Genomic DNA, 21524 nt, shown 5'->3' with positions numbered 1-21524 from the left:
CAGTTATCACAGCTTGTGATTTAGTCTCATTTTTGTAAGTTTTAAAAAGAAACAAGTGAAAATCTCAACCAGCATCTTGTCTGTCTTTTGGTAACTTAGTTTAAGCTCTGATTGTATTTGACTTTTTTTTTTCAGTATAACCATCCTGATTTTCATACTTTGCTTGTTCACTGCTGCAAGTGGTTAGTAGCTTGTCTCTTTAATAAAGCTATTTTTAACAGATTTACCCATATGTTCTTATCATGGTGTGGCATTCACTATTGTGTTTACAGTTTTGCTCAATAACTCGTTCCTTGATCAGCTGCAGTGAAGAGAGAAAAACATAAAACTTGTTAGTTTAATACCATTTTCACCATTAAATATTCTCCGAGTTATTAGCAGTCATCAGAAGTCATCTGCTGCAGTAATCATGTTTTCTTTGTCAAAAACAAAACTATTGAGTTCCCGAGGGAAAATTGGTATCTTCTGGATAAATTATCATATGTAGCAAGGGAATTCTTCTGTCTCCCTTGCCAACATACTTTCATTCCCTTGGTTACCGTGTTTAATCTCATGATTCCAGACACTACCAGCTGGTTAACTATCTATAAGTACTTTTTTCTGTCTGCCACTCTGCTTCTGTATCCTTGAGTTTTCCTGTTTAAGAGCTTGTATGTTTCTTCCTGCTCTCTCTTTATCTCCGCTAGAGCTATGGTATAGATAAACTAACTGAAAACAGAGGCATGTAACTCATGAGAAGATGAGTATTGTCCAAGTTAATATATTAAATATGGCTTGAAAATGTTCTAAATACCTGGAAACTAAAGCAGACAAGCTCAAGATGAAGAGAGGGGGAAATCTTTAACGTTGCTAAAGTTGTTCACAAAGATATGTTCTCTATTAATGATTTTACTATTAGAAGACAGGATTTGAATATATAAAGTTGTTAAAAATACCTACCTGATATATTTTAGACTGCTCTATACCCCTTTTCTTGAGTTGTTGTCAGAGGTTGCTATATTGTGATAGATCTAACTTATAACTTGATTCACAGAAAGTAAGAATGGAAGCTCACGCAAAGTTTGCAGTGCTATGGCATCTCACTCGTGACCTACATATTAACAAGTCATCTTCCTTTGGCCGTACCTTTGACAGGTTAGTGATGGCAAGTGTGATCCAGTTAAAAGTTTGGAGGCAAAATTGCTTTGACTAAGTCATACTGGCAGCATATAATGTTTAGCATTTAGGAAATACAATGCAACTGACAGCCAAAAAGGAAGCAAATAAAATCATTAAGCAAACTACTTTTCACGGTGTGATTATGTAAGCTGTTAAGCTTTTCTGTTAGCTATGGAGTAGGACAGGGAATGGTTGTGTAATGCCTTGATTCCCAGTGTGGTTTACTACATATTGAATGTAATATCCAAGTTCTTACTGTGGTTTAGTTAAAAAAAAAAGAAAAAAAAAAAGAAAAAAGAAAAGGCAAGAGAAGTCTACACAAAAATGAATAATATGAAAACAGAAAGAAGAAAACTAAAGAACAATTGCAACTTAGCACTAAAATACAAAAGTTATTTTGTTTCATCTGTGATTTGTGTAAACAAACAGCAAGGGATCTCCTTTTTGCATTCTACCTATGTCAGGCTACATTAGAAAGAACTGAATGCTCTGGACTTTGAACTGAACCCATCTTCCTCAGATAACATAAATGTTGTGGGAAAATTCTTACTCGATTTTTCTCATGTATACTTAGCTTACTTAGCTGTAGGAAGCAGATTAAAAGAGTTCTCTCTTTGCCCTGATTCTGTGATTCACTGCAGAAGTGGTGATAAATTCTGTACTTAGTTCTAAGTGCTTTTGAACTTGTATCACTGGAGGATGTGGAACAGTTGGTAAAATTCAGAGTCCCATATATATAAATACATATTATTTTTCCCCAATTAAGAAAAAGGTACTAAAAGCTAAAACTATAAAAAGAAGAAAATAATGATAGTAGGAAGAACTGTGATGCTAAATACACTTCTATCAGTTCTTGAAGAGAAGTTCCTGTAATAAATTGTCTTATTTTCCATGCAATTGTGTGAATTAGCATTTTATCGTTTTGTGCAATGGTAGCATTTATAGGCAACCAAACCTTGCTGCGCTCAGAGCTGAACAAATACTTTGACTATACACACTGTTACTACAACAGCTATGTTGACTGACTTTATTATGAGCTTTTCCTGGCAATTTCTTAAATAGACTAGACTAAAATGCATAACATAGGATTATGGAGTTTGAGTTCCAAAGACAATAGTGTTTTGTATTGAAAGTATACTGGAATATGTTCTAATGCATAGAGATTTGTCATGTATCGAATTTGAACAAGATTATACTGGGTAGTGCAGAATTTGTGAGGTTCATTCTTCTTCCTGTTCTAGATCTCTGTTTATCATGCTGGACAGCCTTAACAGCTTAGATGGTTCTACTTGGTCAGTGGGTCAGGCTTGGTTAAATCAAGTACTTCAAAGACATGATATTGCAAGGGTCCTTGAGCCTTTGCTCCTACTGCTTCTTCATCCAAAAACTCAACGAGTTTCTGTTCAACGAGTACAGGCTGAGTGTTACTGGACTAAGTCTCCCTATCACCCCGAAGAAGAAAATGTAAAACACTTTATGCAGAAGTTTAGCTGTGCTGACGGTATGTACGAAAGAAATCTCGGCAAAGTTCATTAGTTAATTTTTTATTTTGCTATTTACATAAAATATTTAAAATACAGATTTTGTTTAGCATAATTAGCAAAATAAAGTGTGACTGCTGCTTACATGTGCATTTGTACATGTTTTTTAATTCAAATCTAGGTGTCGCAAGTACTCCTGAAGTTTAATTGCCATGATATATTAAGGCAATATATTCATATTCTCACACAAAGTATGTTTTATGTCTTACGGACTTCAGTAGAAGCTTGGCAAAGAAGTGAAGTGCTTTTGTGAATTAGAACAAATAATGTGGAGCTGACTGAAAACATACTGATTCAGTTTATTGTATAAATATACTATATATATATAGTACGTTTTAGCAACGTACTAATTTTTTTTTTTTAATTAAATTACAAGTAGGTATGGCTGTTATTTTTCCTGAGGGAATTATGTTGTTTTACTAAGGTCTAGTACTAAAGTAATCTTGCTTTGTTTTTGTGAACATATTGCTTTTTTATTAATATTTTTCTGCTTTCACCTGGAAAAAGATCTATTCACCATGCTTTTATATTATTAGAAGTCTTAATAATAGCTAAAATTCTAAATTTTAATTTTAAGTTTTATTCTGAATAACAAAATATTGTGCGTATAATTTATTTCTTGTTTCTCTTCAAGCATTTACTCATGTGCCTGTAAGCCAAGGACAACTTATCATACCTAAAGAAGGCAATGAAAAACAACTTGCTATGGATGAAATGGAGAACTTCAGCCTGACTGTCAACCCTCTAAGTGACAGACTTTCCTTGTTAAGTACCAGCAGTGAGACCATTCCAATGGTTGTGTCTGATTTTGACCTTCCTGACAATCAGGTTGAAATACTGCAGAGTTCTGACTCAGGCTGCTCTCAGTCATCTACTGGAGACAATATCAGTTACGAGGTGGAAACAGAAAGCCTGAGTGCTCAAGATAGCTCTCAGACTCTCAGAGAAGATTCACCCGATGAAATTGTGCAGCAAGTGGTTACTGATCTTATATGCAAAGTTGTAAGCAGTCTTGGAGAGGAGAATGAACCAGTTAAATACAGTCTGCACTCTGAGGATACTTCATGTAAATTCAGTCCTTTGGATAATCCTGAAGAGGTGACTAAAAGTGATGAACAAAATATTCAAAGTAGCCAAAGTAGTTTGCTTAGTAATGACAGCTCCCAATTATTATCGGCATCAACTGAGACTGGACTTGAGAGCTTAAGAGATGAAATTTCAAGAAATAACTCTTCACCCTGTATTACAGCAAGCCAGCAATCCCTGTCTGATCTTGCTCTTACTTCCACAGAATCCAAGTCCAGAAAGCGAAGCCACAGTAGTATTCAGTTCAGCTTCAAAGGAAAACTACCAGAAAAAATGTCAGAGAAGGAAACAATTGTTAAAGAGGCTGGTAAGCAACCAGGTGCAAAACCGAAGGTAAAAATAGCCAAAAAGAAAGATGAGGAGAAGAAGAAAGCACAAACGGAAAAGCTTAAACAAACAAATGTGTTCTTCAGCGATGGTCTTGACTTAGAAAACTGGTACAGTTGTGGGGAAGGGGAAATTTCAGAAATTGAAAGTGATGTGGGTTCCCCAGGAATGCGAAAATCTCCCAGCTTTAATATCCATCCGCTGTATCAACACGTGCTGCTTTATCTTCAGCTGTATGACTCTTCAAGAACTTTGTATGCTTTTTCTGCAATTAAAGCAATTCTGAAAACAAATCCTTCAGCCTTTGTAAGTGCTATCTCCACTACCAGTGTCAACAATGCATACACTCCTCAACTGTCACTGCTCCAGAATCTTCTAGCCAGGCATCGCATATCTGTTATGGGCAAGGATTTCTACAGTCACATCCCGGTTGATTCTAACCATAACTTCCGGAGTTCTATGTACATAGAAATTCTTATCTCCTTGTGTTTATATTATATGCGGAGCCACTACCCTACTCATGTTAAAGTGACCTCACAAGATCTAATAGGAAACCGTAATATGCAGATGATGAGTATAGAAATTTTGACGCTTCTCTTTGCTGAATTGGCAAAAGTTATAGAAAGCTCTGCAAAGGGCTTTCCTAGTTTCATTTCGGACATGTTATCCAAGTGCAAGGTTCAGAAAGTGATCCTGCATTGTCTGCTCTCCTCTATCTTTAGCGCGCAGAAATGGCACAGTGAAAAGATGGCTGGAAAAAACATAGTGGCTGTAGAAGAAGGTTTTTCTGAAGACAGCCTTATAAACTTTTCTGAAGACGAATTTGACAATGGCAGTACTCTACAGTCACAGCTTCTAAAAGTACTTCAGCGGCTGATTGTGCTGGAACATAAAGTAATGACTGTGCCTGAGGAAAATGAAACAGGCTTTGACTTTGTCATAACAGACTTGGAGCACATTGGTCCCCAGCAGCCAATGACTTCTCTTCAGTATTTACATTCCCAGCCAATAACCTGCCAAGGCATGTTTCTCTGTGCAGTGATAAGAGCTTTACATCAACACTGTGCCTGTAAAATGCATCCTCAGTGGATTGGCCTTATCACTTCCACTTTGCCTTACATGGGAAAAGTTCTTCAGAGGGTGGTTGTTTCTGTGACTCTTCAGCTCTGCAGGAACTTGGATAATTTAATTCAACAGTATAAATATGAAACGGGATTATCTGATAATAGGTATGTGTATGTAGAGGCGTATGATCTTGTAAAATGTATTTGATTGTGTTGAATTACTTTGCCTACTGATTAACCATTAAAAAAAAAATTATCTCTTTTAGACCTATTTGGATGGCATCAGTCACTCCTCCAGATATGGTTCTTACCTTACTGGAAGGGATTACAACGATAATTCATTACTGCCTCCTAGATCCATCGACACAGTATCATCAGGTAAACTTACTTGGTCATCTGAGAGGTTCCTATGCAGTGTATTTCCATGCTGATATCTGTCCACCAGTTTCTGACTAGATTGTATTCATCATGCAGTGTATCAAAATATTGTCTTTTTTCTTGTTTATATTCAGTTTTTCTCTTAGTCAAGCAATATTTTTGATCTCATAGTATGAGCATAGTCTCTTAGGAACTTAACCAATGTTCTCCAAGAAAACTTTTGTCTTCCTGCTTCTGCTATCTTGTTCTTCCCTTTTTGTTTTTTGATCTTCTTTGCCTTCTGTTCATTTAGAAACAACTCAAAAGTGTTTGTATGTACAAACCTCAAATTCTGAAATAAATGTTTTGCAAAGATTTTGACATAATACAAAATTGATTGCTGCAGTCATGAGGTACTTCTTGTTCAGAATGCATTCCATACTGAATGACTGAGAATCAAAAGATTCTTTAATCGATTATTTGATAGACTCAAGCTGTATATACTGTGCAAACTATTGGAACAGTGTTTTGAAAAAACATCAAGGTATAGAGCTTTCTTGTACATTGTCTCCATTTATGCTATTTTGCTAATGTTGTTTATGTAGATATTTAATACTCTTCCTTCTCTTTCCCCTCAAAATCCACTAGCTTTTGGTTAATGTAGATCAGAAGCACTTGATTGAAGCACGCAATGGGATTCTGTCTATCCTGCATATGATCATGTCTTCTGTGACGTTGCTGTGGAACATTCTTCACCTAGCAGACTCCTCAGAGAAAACTGCTGCTGCTGCTGCTGCATCCGTTACCACTATTAATCTTGGGTCCACAAAGGTCAGAATATCAGGGATAACATCATTTAAATTGTTCCTGAATGCTTTTTGTCAAAGTAAATTCACTTGCATCTCTTAAATATAAACTGGCTATTTAACACATTTGTCCTAATCTACCCATCCTCCCAAAAAACAAGGCTTTCATAAACGGGTATTGAGTTTACTTTTAAACTTACATGTTACCAGCTGACATCAGTGCATCTCCCCATTTTTCTACAAAAAAAATCCATCCTGAATAATACTTGAACCATACAAACCACCCTTCTATGCCTCAAGGGATGTAAAATATTCATCTAAAATCTTAATGAGAGAACTCTCCTCTTAAAACACCTTGAACTTGGACATTTTTGAACTAGTTCCTTGGTCTATTCAGTGCCCATACAATGATGTCATTATGCATGGGGAAGCATCCTAGCAAGCAGTAAGCCAGCAATTGTCATGAAGACAATCTGAGACGGGAATCAAGTAGGACCATACTGAGAATGCTGCCTAGGCTTCTTATGGGAAGCACTTCAGACTTCTAACACTGCACATTCTTAAATATGAAATTGTCATTTAAATCTGAAATATTTAAAAATGTTTTCCACATAGTTAATCCAAATACACCAAGTACTGTTTTTGATGATTCTATTTTACATCCTTTTCAACCTCTGTCATTCAGGCTGAAGGTGTCATAACTACTTGTCTTAAGACTGCATGTCTTTCCACAGACATTATCCATGGTACTATTTGAGCTTCCAGTAGGGTTTCCTACTCAATGGAAGGAGAAGAATCTGTACTTTTGGATGGCATATGGTATACACTGCTTCCATGAAAATAAGAAAAGTTTTTATGCTCCAGTTCAACATGAACTTTTCTGTAAATCTCAGATTCTCTTTATTTTGCCCAAATCCATAGTATTCAAAAAAACACCCAACATGTGCAATGCATGAAGAAATCCTTTTTAAGCCCGGCAACCATGCTTGTGGCAAGTGTATAGACAAACTCCAGGATCCTGTGTAACAGTTTCTTGCAGGCTTATACAATTTCTGCTTGAATATATCTGACCAGACTAGAAATGACTTTCAGAAAACAGATGAAGTGCATTTTTCTCTGAAACCTTCCTGTCAAAAAGAACTGGATGAAGGACAGGATGAGAAGGTAGCTTAAGAAAAAAAATGCTCTTTTTGCTGACCCAAACTTGCCTAAAGAAGGATGGCACACGCATGTTGTTAAGGGTTTAAACAGTGAATATTTCAGTCTCGTAGAGTAACGTTCTTTTTTATATAGTTCTTTTCCTACTACTTAATTTTTATCTCACTTGCAATAGTCTATCCTTATTTGTAGATGCAAATGCTTGCTTTCTTCTTCATAATTCTCATACACAGTTGATAACTATGTCTCCACTTATGTTCATCTCCTGACTATACATACCCATTTCTTCCTCTTGTAGGTCACTTTCTGTATCACTAATATTTCTTGTTTTTTATAGTTTGAGTTCTCTCAGCTTGTGTACATTTCTTGAAGTAAGGTGTCCAAAACTGGACATGGTACATGGTATCTTCTTTCAGGGTAAATATTTCGTGTCTGTCATGAAGTGCTGCTGTTTATGAATGCTCTTTTTTCCCCTTTCCTTGCAAAGTTGTCACAGTGACTTTGTGATCCGCTATAATCCAAAGATTTTATTTTTATGCAGCACTGCTATCTAAATACTTTTTCATCCTCAATAATTAGTTATTTTTCCCCTACCTTTGCATGCAAAGCTCAAGTTTATTACTGTAGTCTACCTTTTTCAGGACATTTTTCCAGTTTGTCAGATCGCTTTGATTTCTGTATTTTCCATTCAGTCTTCCCTCTTCATTATCATTTGCAAATTTACAAAGTGTATTTTCTCTTCCCTCATCTTAGTCATTAGTAAAATGATTGAAGAGTATCACATGTAAAGCAGAACTTCATGAACCCTCTGAGTGCATTCTTCCATTTTCACAAAAAAAATAGCGATAGTTGCTGGCCAAGTCTGGCTTTACAACTAGTTGTTCTCCACATAGTGCAGGAGTGCTTATCTAAATGTTCATGTTATTTCGTGTTTCAGAATTTGAGGCAACAGATTCTTGAGCTCTTGGGTCCAATTTCAATGAATCATGGTGTTCACTTCATGGCTGCCATTGCATTTGTATGGAATGAACGGAGACAAAATAAAAACGCTTCCAGAACAAAGGTATGTTTATATTAACTCAGTCCCTTTAAATAGCAGTGACAGCTTTAAGTGATTTAGAAATGAAAGGGCTAAGACTCGAGCATTCCAGTGAAATGGAAAATATTTTTAACTAGTATCTGTACCTTCAGGGGATTACCAGTTTGAAACTTTACTTTTTTTTCCCATACCTTTCTAGACTCCAAAATTATGTGTGCCAGCAAAGCTGCAGTGTAGCAAAACAAGAAAGTGACAGTCTGTGCACAGACTCAGTGATGTGGATGCGCGCTAAGTACCTTCAGGAATAGTTGAGATTTTTTGTTCATATATCCACATATTTCCACAGCCTGTCAAAAGCATGATTTTGTTGAATAATTCCTAGTTCACTGTATTCACAGTCAGATGTCAGAGTTTAATCGCTATCCTTTTGTCTAGATTTGCTCAATTGGAATACTTGCTGCCTTTTTGCTTTTGAAGCCGCAATTATGATGCCTCTGCATGTGTTGTATTTCAGGCTTTATTTATGTAATTATCTCAGACGCTGCAACAGAACTTATGTTCTTTGCCTCAACGCCCTTCTCAGCCTCTGTAGTGCATCTTTTTAAGATAATACTCTCAGTTTGGTGATGACTTTGTAGGAGCTTTTGACTTGAATCATGCCCTGGCTAGAAACAACTTCTGTAAAGTTGTCTCTAATATACCAAGTACAGCTATTTTTACTCCGACTCTTAAATTGTCAGTATATTGTTCTTCACTTCCTAGAAATTTACTCCTTCAATACTTTCTTAAAAGCATCATGAACAGTAAAGACAGCTTCCTGAGAGGCTTCGTAGTATGTAAAAACACTCTGCTCTGCAAGGCATTACTGATCTGGATCCTGTTCCTCCTCTATCAAAGTTGGTCTCATTCCGTTTACTTCAGAAGCAAGCCCATGAGGCAAATTGTCTTAATTTTAGTATAGGCTTTGTGATGATAATGCAACATATCTGTTTCTTCCAGGTTATACCTACAGCAGGTGAAGAGCAGCTTCTGCTGGTTGAGCTAGTTCGATCTATCAGTGTTATGAGAACTGAGACTGTTATACAAACAGTGAAAGAAGTTTTGAAGCAGCCTCCTGCCATAGCAAAAGACAAGGTATGAAAACTGAGAAAGTGCTATTTGTATATTTAATGTCTCCTTACCAGAACTTAGGATACTGATAATATAGATACTTCGTGAACAAAACTGAGCAAGTGATTATTCTCACAGTAAGTACAGGATCTTTGAATATCTTCTAGATGGATGAACTTTTGAAAGGAAGTCATAATCTGCTTAAGCCAATACCATTTTTTAAACAACTCTAGAGTCCTGTTTCTTGCTTCTCTAAGTGTTTTGTAGGAATAGGGTACTTACATGAAGGTTACTTTGTTTCTTGAACTGCCTTCATATCTTTCCAGGTCTTCTGAATAGTGTTATCTGAATTTCTAGAGAAGGCTTCTCCAAAGCACTTGGTTTATCAGACTCTTGGTAATGTTAGCCCAGAAATTAAATCAAGAGTTACTGTTGCCTGACCGTGTAGAGCAGTATCTTGTCAACAGTTGTCTAAGGTGGCATTCTGACTCTTCAGTAATTAAAATGCTGCTGCTTAATTAGTCTCTGCTTTCCCTCAGAAGTCATTAGAAAGAGTGAGGTACAGAAACTTAAACCTTTAATTGCTAAAGACAAACATGGATATTAAAATGTCTTTTGGTCAGTTTAAACTTATAGCTCAGGCTGACCAAAGCAAGATACGTTGAAATAGACTCATCATACCCTCACTTATTTATCTTGCTGTTCCTTGGGTTCAGACTCACTGGATAAAACCCAAATGTATTTTACCCACATTTCTAGTACTCAGCAACTCTACCTCTAAAATTTCTGCAAACAGCCAGAAGAAGAAATTGGGATCAAAACATTTACTGTCATCCTCATCTCCTCTATTACCAAGGCTTATTTTATTGGCCCTTCCATCTCTTCCACCAGAGAAGTGGTGAGAAGAAGTTGGTTTGCGTGTGGAACAACTAATTTACCTTCTTGTGAGCTGCAAATGCCTCTTCCTCTGCCAGAAACTCAGGAAGCGAAGGAGATCTTTTGAAGTCACGCTGCATTTTTGTGAACCCATACACATTAAGTTGACGAATAAAGCTTGTCATGCTTTCTGTCCCAAAGACTCTCAAAGATCCTTTCTTTCCCAGTACTTTGATCTGAAACATTTCTTTGTCAATTACAGCACAGCTTTCATTATGATCCCACCAAATGCTCTTGAATTGGTGACTTTCAACCAGTACCCAGAGTTTCTCTGGAAAAATGAGGGCTGCAGAGATAATGGTGTCTTTATGTGTGCTCTCCTTGTAAGAAGCATGAGGTACACATTTGATTTCGTCCTCATCAGGATGAGTTAGTACATCTTTTTCATCCATTTTTCATGCCCAAGCTGTTCCTTTTTCCTTACCTGAAAGATCAGGAGAGCGAGGGGATGCAGCCAGACCCTCTGGATCAGAAACAGAAGTTCCTACTGCAGACAGCTCACTTTCAGTATCTGCTATCTCAATCTGACTGTGGTTTGTGCTCACACCTGGTTCTACAGAAAGCTGCACTTTACCCTGCCACTTGGCAAGTGAAATCCCACAGAACTGTCAAGAGGTTCCAGTGGGAGAGGCTCAAACGTCACCATGGTACCCATGTGTCATCACAGTGACATCACTATGTGATGCTTGGATCAAGATGCCATGACTTAAATACGTATCCAAGCTGGCATACTTCATTTTTATGGTAGAATTTATTTCTGAAGTTATATATGATTCTATAATTTAAGGAGAATGGTAGATGTGTTATGTAAAAGACATTGTTTGGAAACATCTAAGTAACTTTTAAAGATCTGGAGGTTATGTAGTATGCATATATAAAATCAGTGCTTTACAATTTTGGTTGTTTTGTGCATGTGGTTGGAGGCCCATACTGTTCACTTCCTTCATATTAGATATGAAATGCAAACGTTGAATAGACTTTGGAAATAGTTCTTTTATTGAGCATGTGTGCCAGCATATTTGAGAATTATACCTAGTGCCATTCTCACTGACCACAAGTCAGTGGTATTTGTAGTGCCTATAAAGGTGCAAGTAAAAAGAGTGGAAGAAAAGAGTTTTTCTAGATGTTAATACATTTAAGACTTAAGAGTACTGTGAAAACAAAGCAAGTTTCATTCAGTGCAGTCACCTTCTTATTCTGAGATTGCCTGAGGGAAAAATATGCCCTTTTCTAATGAAACCATTAGAGCTTTCTTTTTCCCCTCCATTTCTCTTTATTCATATGATCAACAGATCTATAAAAGTGACTGTATTAGAGAAAACATGTTAGCATCATCCATTTGCAACAGTGACCTCATTTACTCTATTTTTATGTATCTAATACCAATATTTTAATAATTTCATTCTTAAAAGCTGTGCTAAAATACTTTTAATGACTTGATTCATTTGTATGTTGTATGGATACAATTTGTATCCAAATAAAAATTTAAGAAGGATGTTAAACTATTATAGAGGGTCCAAAGGAAGGTTAAGAAGTCCATCTTCTTGTTTCACCTCAGCATTTCGCTTCTTTTCCTCTCAAATCCTCCCTTGCCAAACATTTGGTCACCCAGGCTGTGTTGATCTAGTGGTGAACAAGATGAGATAAATGGTCTGCTCTAAAACTAATTCCCAGAAAGCCTGGTCAGCTAATAGCTTCAGTGTGAGGATATGCAAAATCCTGGCTTGGCACAAAGAGAGATGAAGTGAAGGAAGGAACTGAGGCTGTTTAGTCTGGGGAAAAGGAGGCTGAGGGGAGACCTTATTGCTCTCTTCCAGTATCTGAAAGGCGCTTACAGCAAGAGCGGGGTTTGTCCCTTCTCACTGGTGACAGGTGACAGGACGAGGGGAAATGGCCTCAAGTTGCACCAGGGTAAATTTAGGTTGGATATTAGGAAACACTTCTTTACAGATGAGGTTGCTAAGCACTGGAATAGGCTCCCCAGGGAGGTGGTTGAGTCACCATCCCTGGATGTGTTTAAAAGCTGTTTGGATGTGGTGCTCAGGGACATGATTTAGTGGAGGGTTGTTAGAGTTAGGGTAGTACGGTTAGGTTGGACTCGATGATCTTTAAGGTCTTTTCCAACCTGAGCAGTTCTAAGGAAATGGATGCATACCCTAGTGTCAGGTTGAGTGAAGTGAGAAAAAGAGGAAGAAACAACAGAAGACAAATTTTCTAAAGAGATGCCTCAATAGATGTTCATAAAACCTGCTAATGAATTAAGTTGCATCTTCAGATACTGCGATAACATAGTGTTTTCATTTCTGCTGTAGCAAGTGAGGAATAAGTCAGTTTGTTCTTCTCACAATTTTCATATCTTTTTTCCCAGAAACATCTTTCACTGGAAGTCTGCATGTTGCAGTTTTTCTATGCTTATACTCAGAGGTAAGACAAAAAGTTAAATGTGTCTTAATGACAGAAATAAGTGGACAGTCTGGATGCTTTATAACCTCTAGGAAGATAAATTAACAGTGTAATATAAATCAGTTTGAATTGAAGTTATAAAAAAAATAAAAAGGGATTTTGTGAGTTTCCTATTCTGTATCACCTTTCTTCCCATGTCTAAAAATCCTTCAGGAAATCTCCTTGCAGCATAAGGAAAACTGATGTTAATTGTGCTATAACTCGTTGGTTCCACTCCAGTCTTGACTAAATTGTTCTTCTGCCTTGCTCCTTTTCCTAATGTACCTCCCTAATATAAAGTGGGGGGAAAAAAAAAACAATCCCACAGAAGCCTGTGTAAGCGTTGATTAACACTTAGGAGAATTGTGAGGTAAAAAGAAACTGGGGAATACCTGAGCAAGATGTTGCTATTTTTATTGCTGTCATTGTTCTGTATTTTAGGATTCCAGTGACAAGCTTAGTGGATAGCTGGGCAGCACTGCTACTTCTGTTAAAGGATTCCATCCAGGTTGGTCTTCCAGCTCCAGGGCAGTTCCTCATACTTGGGTAAGCGCACTTGATGTTTGCAGTTTCTAAAGAATCACAGAATCATGAAATAGCCTAGGTCAGAAGGGTCCTTAAATCCCATTCAGTTCTAACCCTCCTGCTGTGGGCCAGGCTGCCACCCATCAGATCAAGCTGCCCAGAACCTCATCCAAGCTGGCCTTGAGTACCTCCAGGGACCCTAATGTCTAACCTAAACCTCCCCTCTTTTTTTGTTTAAAGCCATTCCCCCTTGTCCAATCACTATCTGCCCAATTAAAAACGACTGTCTTCTACCTGTTTCTAAGCTCTACATACTGGAAGACAGCAGTGAGGTCTCCCCAGAGCCTTCTCCATGAAGAGAAGCTTCTAAAGAAGCTCAGTATAAGTGTGTGAAATCATACTGATTCAGATTTGCCCTGGGTTTCAAAATTACTGAATAACACATAAAATCCATGTCTACTTCAATTTATTTTCAGTGTTCTTAATGAGTTTATTATGAAAAATCCAAGCCTGGAGAATAAGAAAGACCAAAGAGATCTTCAGGTAAGAAATTTTTACATGTTTGACTCTTTGAAAATGTTGAACAATAAATAAGTTTTCTATCTGTCTGACGACTGATGCTCAATTTTGGGTTAAGATGTCCTGAAAAATATTGTTGCTTCTGAAAATTGACTGTTCTGTAGAATTGGTTAGTGCACCTATTTAGGGAGAGACAGCAGCCAAGTGCTGCCAGTTCTCCAGTGAAACAGTTTGGGAAGCAAGAGGGAGTTGCAGGGGAAGGTCACTGGGGGATGTGGGAAAGGTAGAGGGTGGAAGCTGTTAGAGACGTGCTCACTAGCCAAAAGGTTGTGAGGCTGGAACGCAGACTGAGGGAGAGACAAACATCAAACATGTTTTGTAATAGAACAGCCTTTATTAAACTTGCTAGCCTTGAAGCAATGTGCTCTTTGCTGTTTTATTTAATGTTTATTTCCCTCAATTAAGCGTTTGTGTATTATTCTCTTTGTGTGTGTTCTTATTTTACATTTTTTAGTCTGCAGTGCCTTTAGTTACAGCGGGGTCTTGCCTGTTCTTTTAATTTTGTCATTATTTTTTGTTCCTAAAATATTCTTCTTACTGAGTTTCCTGAACTCTTTTCTCCTTAGAACAGTAGCTTGAAAAATTCTAATGGGGAGAGGGGTAGAAAGAATAATTTTCTCTCTGTCATGATAGGGGTTCTGTTATTATTAAAATACTGAAATTTGTTTTGATATGTACGTAGCAGCATGCATTTATAAGCTCATGTTCAAATTATGCTTGTTCCCAAGTACTTAATTACTAATAAACATTATTCTTGGTTAACAAGGAAAAGTGTTTGGTTAGATAGGGCTGTGGTGCAGTTGCAAGATGATGTACATGCAGAGCCCATCCTGAGTTAAACAACTATTCGTAGACAGAATACAGCTTCCTACTGTTGTCCGAATACTAAAAGTGACAGTAGATCAAAGCTTACATTTCTCTTTCAGTATCTTTCTTAACTTATTATGAGAACACTGCTGCCACAGCCGGGTGCGTGTTCAGAGCTGTAGTCAGTGCATGTGATTGGAAGGGATTTTATGAAAACACTGTACTTCACCTTTCTCACAGGAGGATGTATTCAGGACGGATTTTTTCTCTATTGACTTCCTTGAATGTACTAGAATTATCTCATATATCAGTTTTGTACTTTTAAGTGAATCTCTAGTATCTTCTGCTTAGTACTGTTCATAAACTGTTGAAGAGTCTCATTTTCTGTGATGTTCTTCATCACAGAATGAACAGAATAATATTAAACAGCAGTGATTTTTAAGAAGTTCTTTACTTAATTAGTTAAGAGATTTTCTACAGAAACATCTGTCAGGACCATAAAGTAGTACATCTGCTCAAAGTTCCTAAAGGCTTAATTATTGGTTTTTTGTTTGTTTTTCTGTCAGGATGTAACACACAAGATAGTGGATGCTATTGGGGCCATTGCTGGTTCTTCATTGGAACAGACTACTTGGCTAAGACGAAACTTAGAGGTCAAGGCTTCCCCCAAGATTATGGTTGATGGAAACAACTTAGAGTCAGATGTTGAAGGTAGTTTTGTTTTCATCATTTCTATCCTAAATAAAGCTTTTTAATAAATATTAATTATCACATCAAAATGAACTAAGAGGACAGCTCTACCATACTTGAATACATTAAAAATGCTTCAGTATTGTTGAAGCTTTATTGCCTTACACAGCGCATCTGGTAAAATCTATATACCTTCAAAACATCTGTTAGAACATGTTTGCAAGGTGAATAATGGCTTAAGAAAAATAACTGTGGACTTCATATTACTGTTATCTTTGTTTAGATATGTTGTCTCCAGCAATGGAAACTTCAAGCATAACTCCATCAGTTTATAGTGTCCATGCATTGACCCTACTTTCTGAGGTAAGTGTCTCCTCAAGTGTAATAAATACTGACCTATAATAATCTTTTTTACTGTGAAAGGCTTGGGGAATGAGCTTTGGTGAGAAACACTGATGTAAATGGATTCTCGTTCCTGTCAGGTAACAATAAACGAAACTCTGTAATGAAGTCAATTATAAATATTCAGTGAGATTAATGTGAAGTAGAGCGCGCCTTTTCAGATGTATAGTACAAGTTTCTGTTGTGGTGGCAGACTTCGTGTGTTAATAGAGTTTTTTTTCTGTGTGTTATTTACTCATGATAATCATGAGTAACTCATGAAATTTTTCTTTCACAGGTTGTTCTGTAGAATGGTTTGTCCAGGAGCTGATGCCTCTGTGTTTTAACGTTTGTTAAATAAATAAATAAATAAATAAGGGACATTTATAATTTGGATTTTGTGTAGTACCTGAAATTTGATCAGCTCTATCATAAACTTGAATGTTCAGTGAGGGACATTTTAGTATAACTTGTTGAGTAGTAAATAAAAAGTAGCTTCGGAATGCACGAAAACATAACTTTCTCACCTGTTGCAGGTTTTGGCTCATCTCTTGGATATGGTTTTCTACAGTGATGAAAAGGAGAGGGTTATTCCTTTGCTTGTAAATATCATGCACTATGTTGTTCCCTACCTCCGTAATCACAGGTATCTTTACAATGTATTCAATATACATAGATCTCAACAACCAGTAGAAATTTGATGAGTGTTTGTCAACAACTTACAATTCTTTCATGTTGACTTATTTTGTTTAGTGCTCACAATGCATCCAGCTATCGAGCCTGTGTTCAGTTATTAAGCAGTCTTAGTGGGTATCAGTATACAAGGAGAGCATGGAAAAAGGAAGCATTTGATCTCTTCATGGATTCCAGTTTCTTCCAGATGGATGCTTCATGTGTTAACCAGTAAGACTTTTTTTTTCTGCCTATATCAAGGATTGCCACAAGTTCTATATATGCAGACCAAAAATTTTCAACAGCCTTGTGTTGAGAGAAAATATGGAGGAATGTACTGTTGTAGATTACCACTTAAATTATGAAACTCATTTACTTAATGTGTATTCCTTATTCTTTTTTCAATTTTAAGATTTTTTTAAAGTATTTTTTGCAAGAAAAAGGGATAAGCATTTATAGTTTCAGATCAAACTGCACAATGTAAGTGGTACTATAGAGATCTTGGAGCTGGTATTAGTTAAAAGGACAAGAGCTTCCTGTAAATATGTCTCACTTTTCTGACTTGTGTGCAATCTTTCTGTTTTAGCTGGAGAGCTATTATGGATAATTTGATGACACACGACAAAACCACATTCAGAGATTTGATGAGTAAGCATTCATTGATGTAGCAGTGACTTTTCTTCAAGGAAAACCTGTAGAGGAAGAAAAAAAGGGGGGATGGGGATGGGGAGGAGGAATAAGTATTTTGAAGAAAACTCTTGTTCAGTGTTTATTCCACTTTGTTTGAATTATTCAATATGTTTCTTTATTTTTTCAACTACTTGTTTCTAGTGATCCATACTTAAGATCTTTTGAAGTGAGCAGCCAAGCCCAGCTGCACTGTGTATACCTCTGAGTTTTCTTTCAAACATATATTTGAAATCACTGTTGTTAAGAATGCAAATTGCAAAATATGCATCTTCTTAATGGCTACTTTTGAGCTGCATTAATGCAGTGAATGTAAGAGTTATTTACTTCTTTAAGTGAAACGAAAGGGAAATTTAATGTTAACCTGTGTTACTCATTTTCTCTTTCAGCACGAGTGGCTGTGGCTCAGAGCAGTTCTCTCAATCTGTTTGCTAATAGAGAAGCAGAGCTGGAACAGCGTGCCATGCTCCTGAAGAGATTGGCTTTTGCAATCTTTAGTAGTGAGATAGACCAATACCAGAAATACCTTCCAGATATACAAGGTCAGTAAAAATGTAGCAGTTCATGGAGTCCTTCTGGATATTTGTATAACAGGACAACAGCAGGTAAATTTGTTCCCTGGTATGAATATCTGTGTATACTGAGTATGGAATTACTATGGATTTTCCTCAGAACACTTTTAGTCTTACATGATTACAGAGCACGTGGACTTTCAATTACCAGTTCTCTAACAGATTATTTACTCATTTGTCATTTTATACCTTGATCAATATCCTTGGACACCCAAAAAGTGCTCTTTGACATGGTAGGTGCTTATACCTCGAATGTTCAGCTAGGGCTAAATACAAAAGCTGAGCCTGAAGAGTTTTTGAATTCTTGACTTTTATGGTTCTTTTTTTTGCTGCTCTGTATATATATCCCATTTATCATTGAAGAATATTTCTTTAACTTACCTTTTTACATGATTGGGAATGAAATATGGTTGTTTTTCTTCTAAGATAATGCAAATAATTATGGAGTCTTCGTCTTGATTTGTTGTCTGCTAGTGCTACCAGAGCAGGCACCTTGACCTCTTCCTCCATACAGATAGTCAGTTACATCAACTTTCTGATTACATTTGTTCCAGGATTTATTCTTTGGAGTTGTGTTGTGATTTGTTTTTGCCAGTCTGTCAGTAGCTGCTTTATTACATTCAAGATACAAATGGTTTTGCTGCTTTGAACTGCAAAGTGCATGTATTGGCTTGACTGAAAAATTTCTTTAAGTAGTGCCTCCCTATTGAATGCGCAATGGTGCTTATGGTTAAACAGTGTATTATCCCTGCATAATTCTTCATATACTGTGATGATGCAGCTTTTTCAGTAATATATATTTTAGTTGTTTGAGCTGTTGTTACTTTTTTTGGAATCTCTTAACTCCTCTTTTTGGAACGAGTGAAACTCTGAGTAAAATGAGCAGATGAAATATTGCATTTGTATGGAGAAGTTTAATAAAAATACCCTGCTGCTCTGAGGTTTCTTGTCTGGTGAAAGTGGCTCTTTGCTACAGCTTTCTTCTGTCAATATAAAGAAGTAATGAGAAATATTTAAAACAAAACAAAAAAACAACAACAAAAAACAACGCAAGTGAGAGTAAATGCAAGAATAAGAAAATACTAGTTGGAGTTACTCTATTATTCTGAACTGAGGGAGCTCTCTTGGCTTTTTGTTTCAGAAAGGCTGGTAGAAAGTCTTCGTTTGCCACAGGTGCCCACCCTTCATTCCCAAGTGTTCCTGTTTTTCAGAGTATTGCTTTTAAGAATGTCTCCTCAGCACCTTACTTCTCTTTGGCCTACAATGATCACTGAACTGGTGAGTTGCAGTTAGCACACGTTATTTGGAAGACTGGTGCAAGCTGGAGATGAAACCCGTATCCATAATGATTAAAAAAAATCTTTAGACATTATGCATGCAACTGTACAAATTAGACACAAACAAAAAACTTATTTTTGTAGTCTATTTTCTCCAACCTAACAGAACACCCGTTGGCTTATGTTACTGAAGCTGTTCAGGTGTCTCCTGACTTAAATTTGTAATTATCTTTGTGGTTCCTGCTTCAATTTCTACTTAAGTAAATGTGCCTTTTCCGCCTTTCCTAGTCCTTGTAGATACTTCCACGGTCATTCCGCCCTTTTCCTCCAACAATAAAGCTGAGAAAACCCTCAAAGGAAGAGTCACAATCCATTCTGCGTTGGCAGTTAATGGTCATTCAGAACTCTTCCTGTTCCCAAAGCCAAAACCCAAATGTGTGTGTCCAATATCCAACATTGGTGCATCCTGCAGTCCATGAACCTGTAGGTGAAGTAGTTTCTAAGGCATTAACACAGATTGGCAACCAGAATCACTTCTGGGATTTTTCTGACATCTGTTGGTACCTAACCTAGTCCTTAGTTAACCACAGATCTAAGCAATAGATCAGAAAAGCTCTACGGAGTATTTTAAAAATCAAGAGCTTTTATTTATTTATTTTGAAGAGGTACATGCATTTAATTTTAAGCTTGTCAGTAGTGTAAGTAGTAGAAATATCATTCTACTCTGCTAGAACTGTTAAGAGCTGAGAGCAGTGTGGCTCTCTTGTTTCTGTGCTGTACCCTGGTATTTATGCAAGCTGCCTCAGTCAAGGAATTGCTTCCATTGGACAGAACTGTGTCATCTCCAGGCATTCAAACCTGAGCTTGACTGCTTTTTTATATGATTCTTTATTCTCACTTCCTTTAGGTCTTGCTCTCTGCTGGGCTCCCTTTCTAAGAAAGCCTGATTGTAAAAGAGTCAGGTCTCTATGCTACTTGGGCTACCTACGAGTTTCAATTTCCACATACCTATCAGTGCCAATTTCCACTGGTAGTACAGGGATTTATTTTGTCATCCAAGAATGGAAATAGAGAGACTGTTGTTCAGAGCTTTAAGGCTTATTACTCACCCCTCCCTACAGCATTTTTCTTGGCAACAGTCTATAAAAAAAATTGTATTAAAATACAGCATTTGATCTTCAGGTGCAAGTGTTTCTACTGATGGAACAGGAGCTCACTGCAGACGAAGACATTTCCAGGTAAACTACTAAACTTCCATTTTTCTAGCTTGTTAAGTGTCCTGGCATGTTGATGGGCTGTCATTTGTTAGAATAGTTGTCTTACAATTGCCAAGCCCAAAAGAAAAGTACATGTGAAGAGTACTCCAGTCTGACTGCAGTACCAGGAACACAGTCAGAGTAAAATGAACAAAGCTACCGTTCCCAACTTGCTCATAAACATCTAGGATAAGCTATACAATACAAGTGTGCTTGTTCTCAGTGTCTTCCATGCTAAAATGACACTGCTTTTTCAATTAAAATAGGCATGGCATGATTTTAGTTTTCTGTTTCATACATATATTTAGAATAAGATTGCAAAGTTGTTATTTTTCTTTAATAAAAAGGTAACATCTTCTAGTGTTAGACACGAAGATGAACTAGATGTTTCTATCTTGTTTTATTGTTAATTTCTATTGCATCTGCCTTCTGCATAGTATGATGCATTTTCAGTCAATGTTAGCAATAGAAATTGATTTCTTAAAAGAAAAAAGAGGGATATTTGCCCAAGTCTTGTTCTTTATTTTTTTCCTAGCTTCTCTTTATTCTTTTGAATAATATTCTGTAAAATAAAATAACATCACTTGGCTAGCAAGTTAAAGCTCCCTCTTAATTTTGATGACTGACAGGAATCAGATACAGCATAATATACTTTTGTATTTTTATATACATATTTATATAATTTTTATTTACATACACACACTCTTACAAAACTCCAGCCATAGCACAACCATGCAATATTCTATTTTGATTTATGGATTTGGGATTATTTGGGGAAGTAAAGAGTTTTTATTGTTTATAATGGCAAGTACAGAAGGATTGTCCCATAGAGCGGGAGGCAACATCAGCTCACCTGTCTGTGGTACTTTATTTTAGGACTTCTGGCCCATCTGTTGCTGGTCTGGAGACAACATACACAGGGGGCAATGGTTTCTCTACGTCCTACAATAGCCAGAGATGGCTGAATCTATACTTGTCTGCTTGCAAATTTCTGGATTTAGCTCTAGCTTTACCATCTGAAAATCTTCCTCAATTTCAGATGTGAGTAGATGAT

The 21524-nt window shown here is 36.8% G+C and overlaps 1 protein-coding gene across 11 annotated transcripts in view; it reads left to right on the top strand.

Moving 5' to 3' along the window:
* The window catches only part of DOPEY2 (dopey family member 2), a 61773-nt gene that overhangs the window by 34073 nt on the left and 6176 nt on the right, over positions 1–21524 (top strand). For 10 of the 11 annotated variants that reach the window (XM_046939065.1, XM_046939063.1, XM_046939066.1 and 7 more), the window contains 19 exons: positions 1034–1134; positions 2400–2659; positions 3334–5341; positions 5443–5554; positions 6182–6364; positions 8435–8560; positions 9536–9670; positions 12951–13006; positions 13466–13570; positions 14026–14092; positions 15502–15646; positions 15909–15988; positions 16543–16652; positions 16760–16909; positions 17265–17326; positions 17755–17907; positions 19079–19215; positions 20397–20452; positions 21347–21511. In XM_046939065.1, coding sequence (XP_046795021.1) covers positions 1034–1134; positions 2400–2659; positions 3334–5341; positions 5443–5554; positions 6182–6364; positions 8435–8560; positions 9536–9670; positions 12951–13006; positions 13466–13570; positions 14026–14092; positions 15502–15646; positions 15909–15988; positions 16543–16652; positions 16760–16909; positions 17265–17326; positions 17755–17907; positions 19079–19215; positions 20397–20452; positions 21347–21511 — 4211 coding nt within the window. Of the gene's footprint in view, positions 1–1033; positions 1135–2399; positions 2660–3333; positions 5342–5442; positions 5555–6181; positions 6365–8434; positions 8561–9535; positions 9671–12950; positions 13007–13465; positions 13571–14025; positions 14093–15501; positions 15647–15908; positions 15989–16542; positions 16653–16759; positions 16910–17264; positions 17327–17754; positions 17908–19078; positions 19216–20396; positions 20453–21346; positions 21512–21524 lie in introns of those variants that run through there. The other variant, XR_006938682.1, reaches the window with a different exon arrangement.

Source organism: Gallus gallus, chromosome 3, assembly GCF_016699485.2.
Source record: "Gallus gallus isolate bGalGal1 chromosome 3, bGalGal1.mat.broiler.GRCg7b, whole genome shotgun sequence".
Classification (NCBI taxonomy): domain Eukaryota; kingdom Metazoa; phylum Chordata; class Aves; order Galliformes; family Phasianidae; genus Gallus; species Gallus gallus.
Note: the sequence above shows the minus strand (reverse complement) of the source record. Positions and strands in the feature narration are given on the sequence as shown.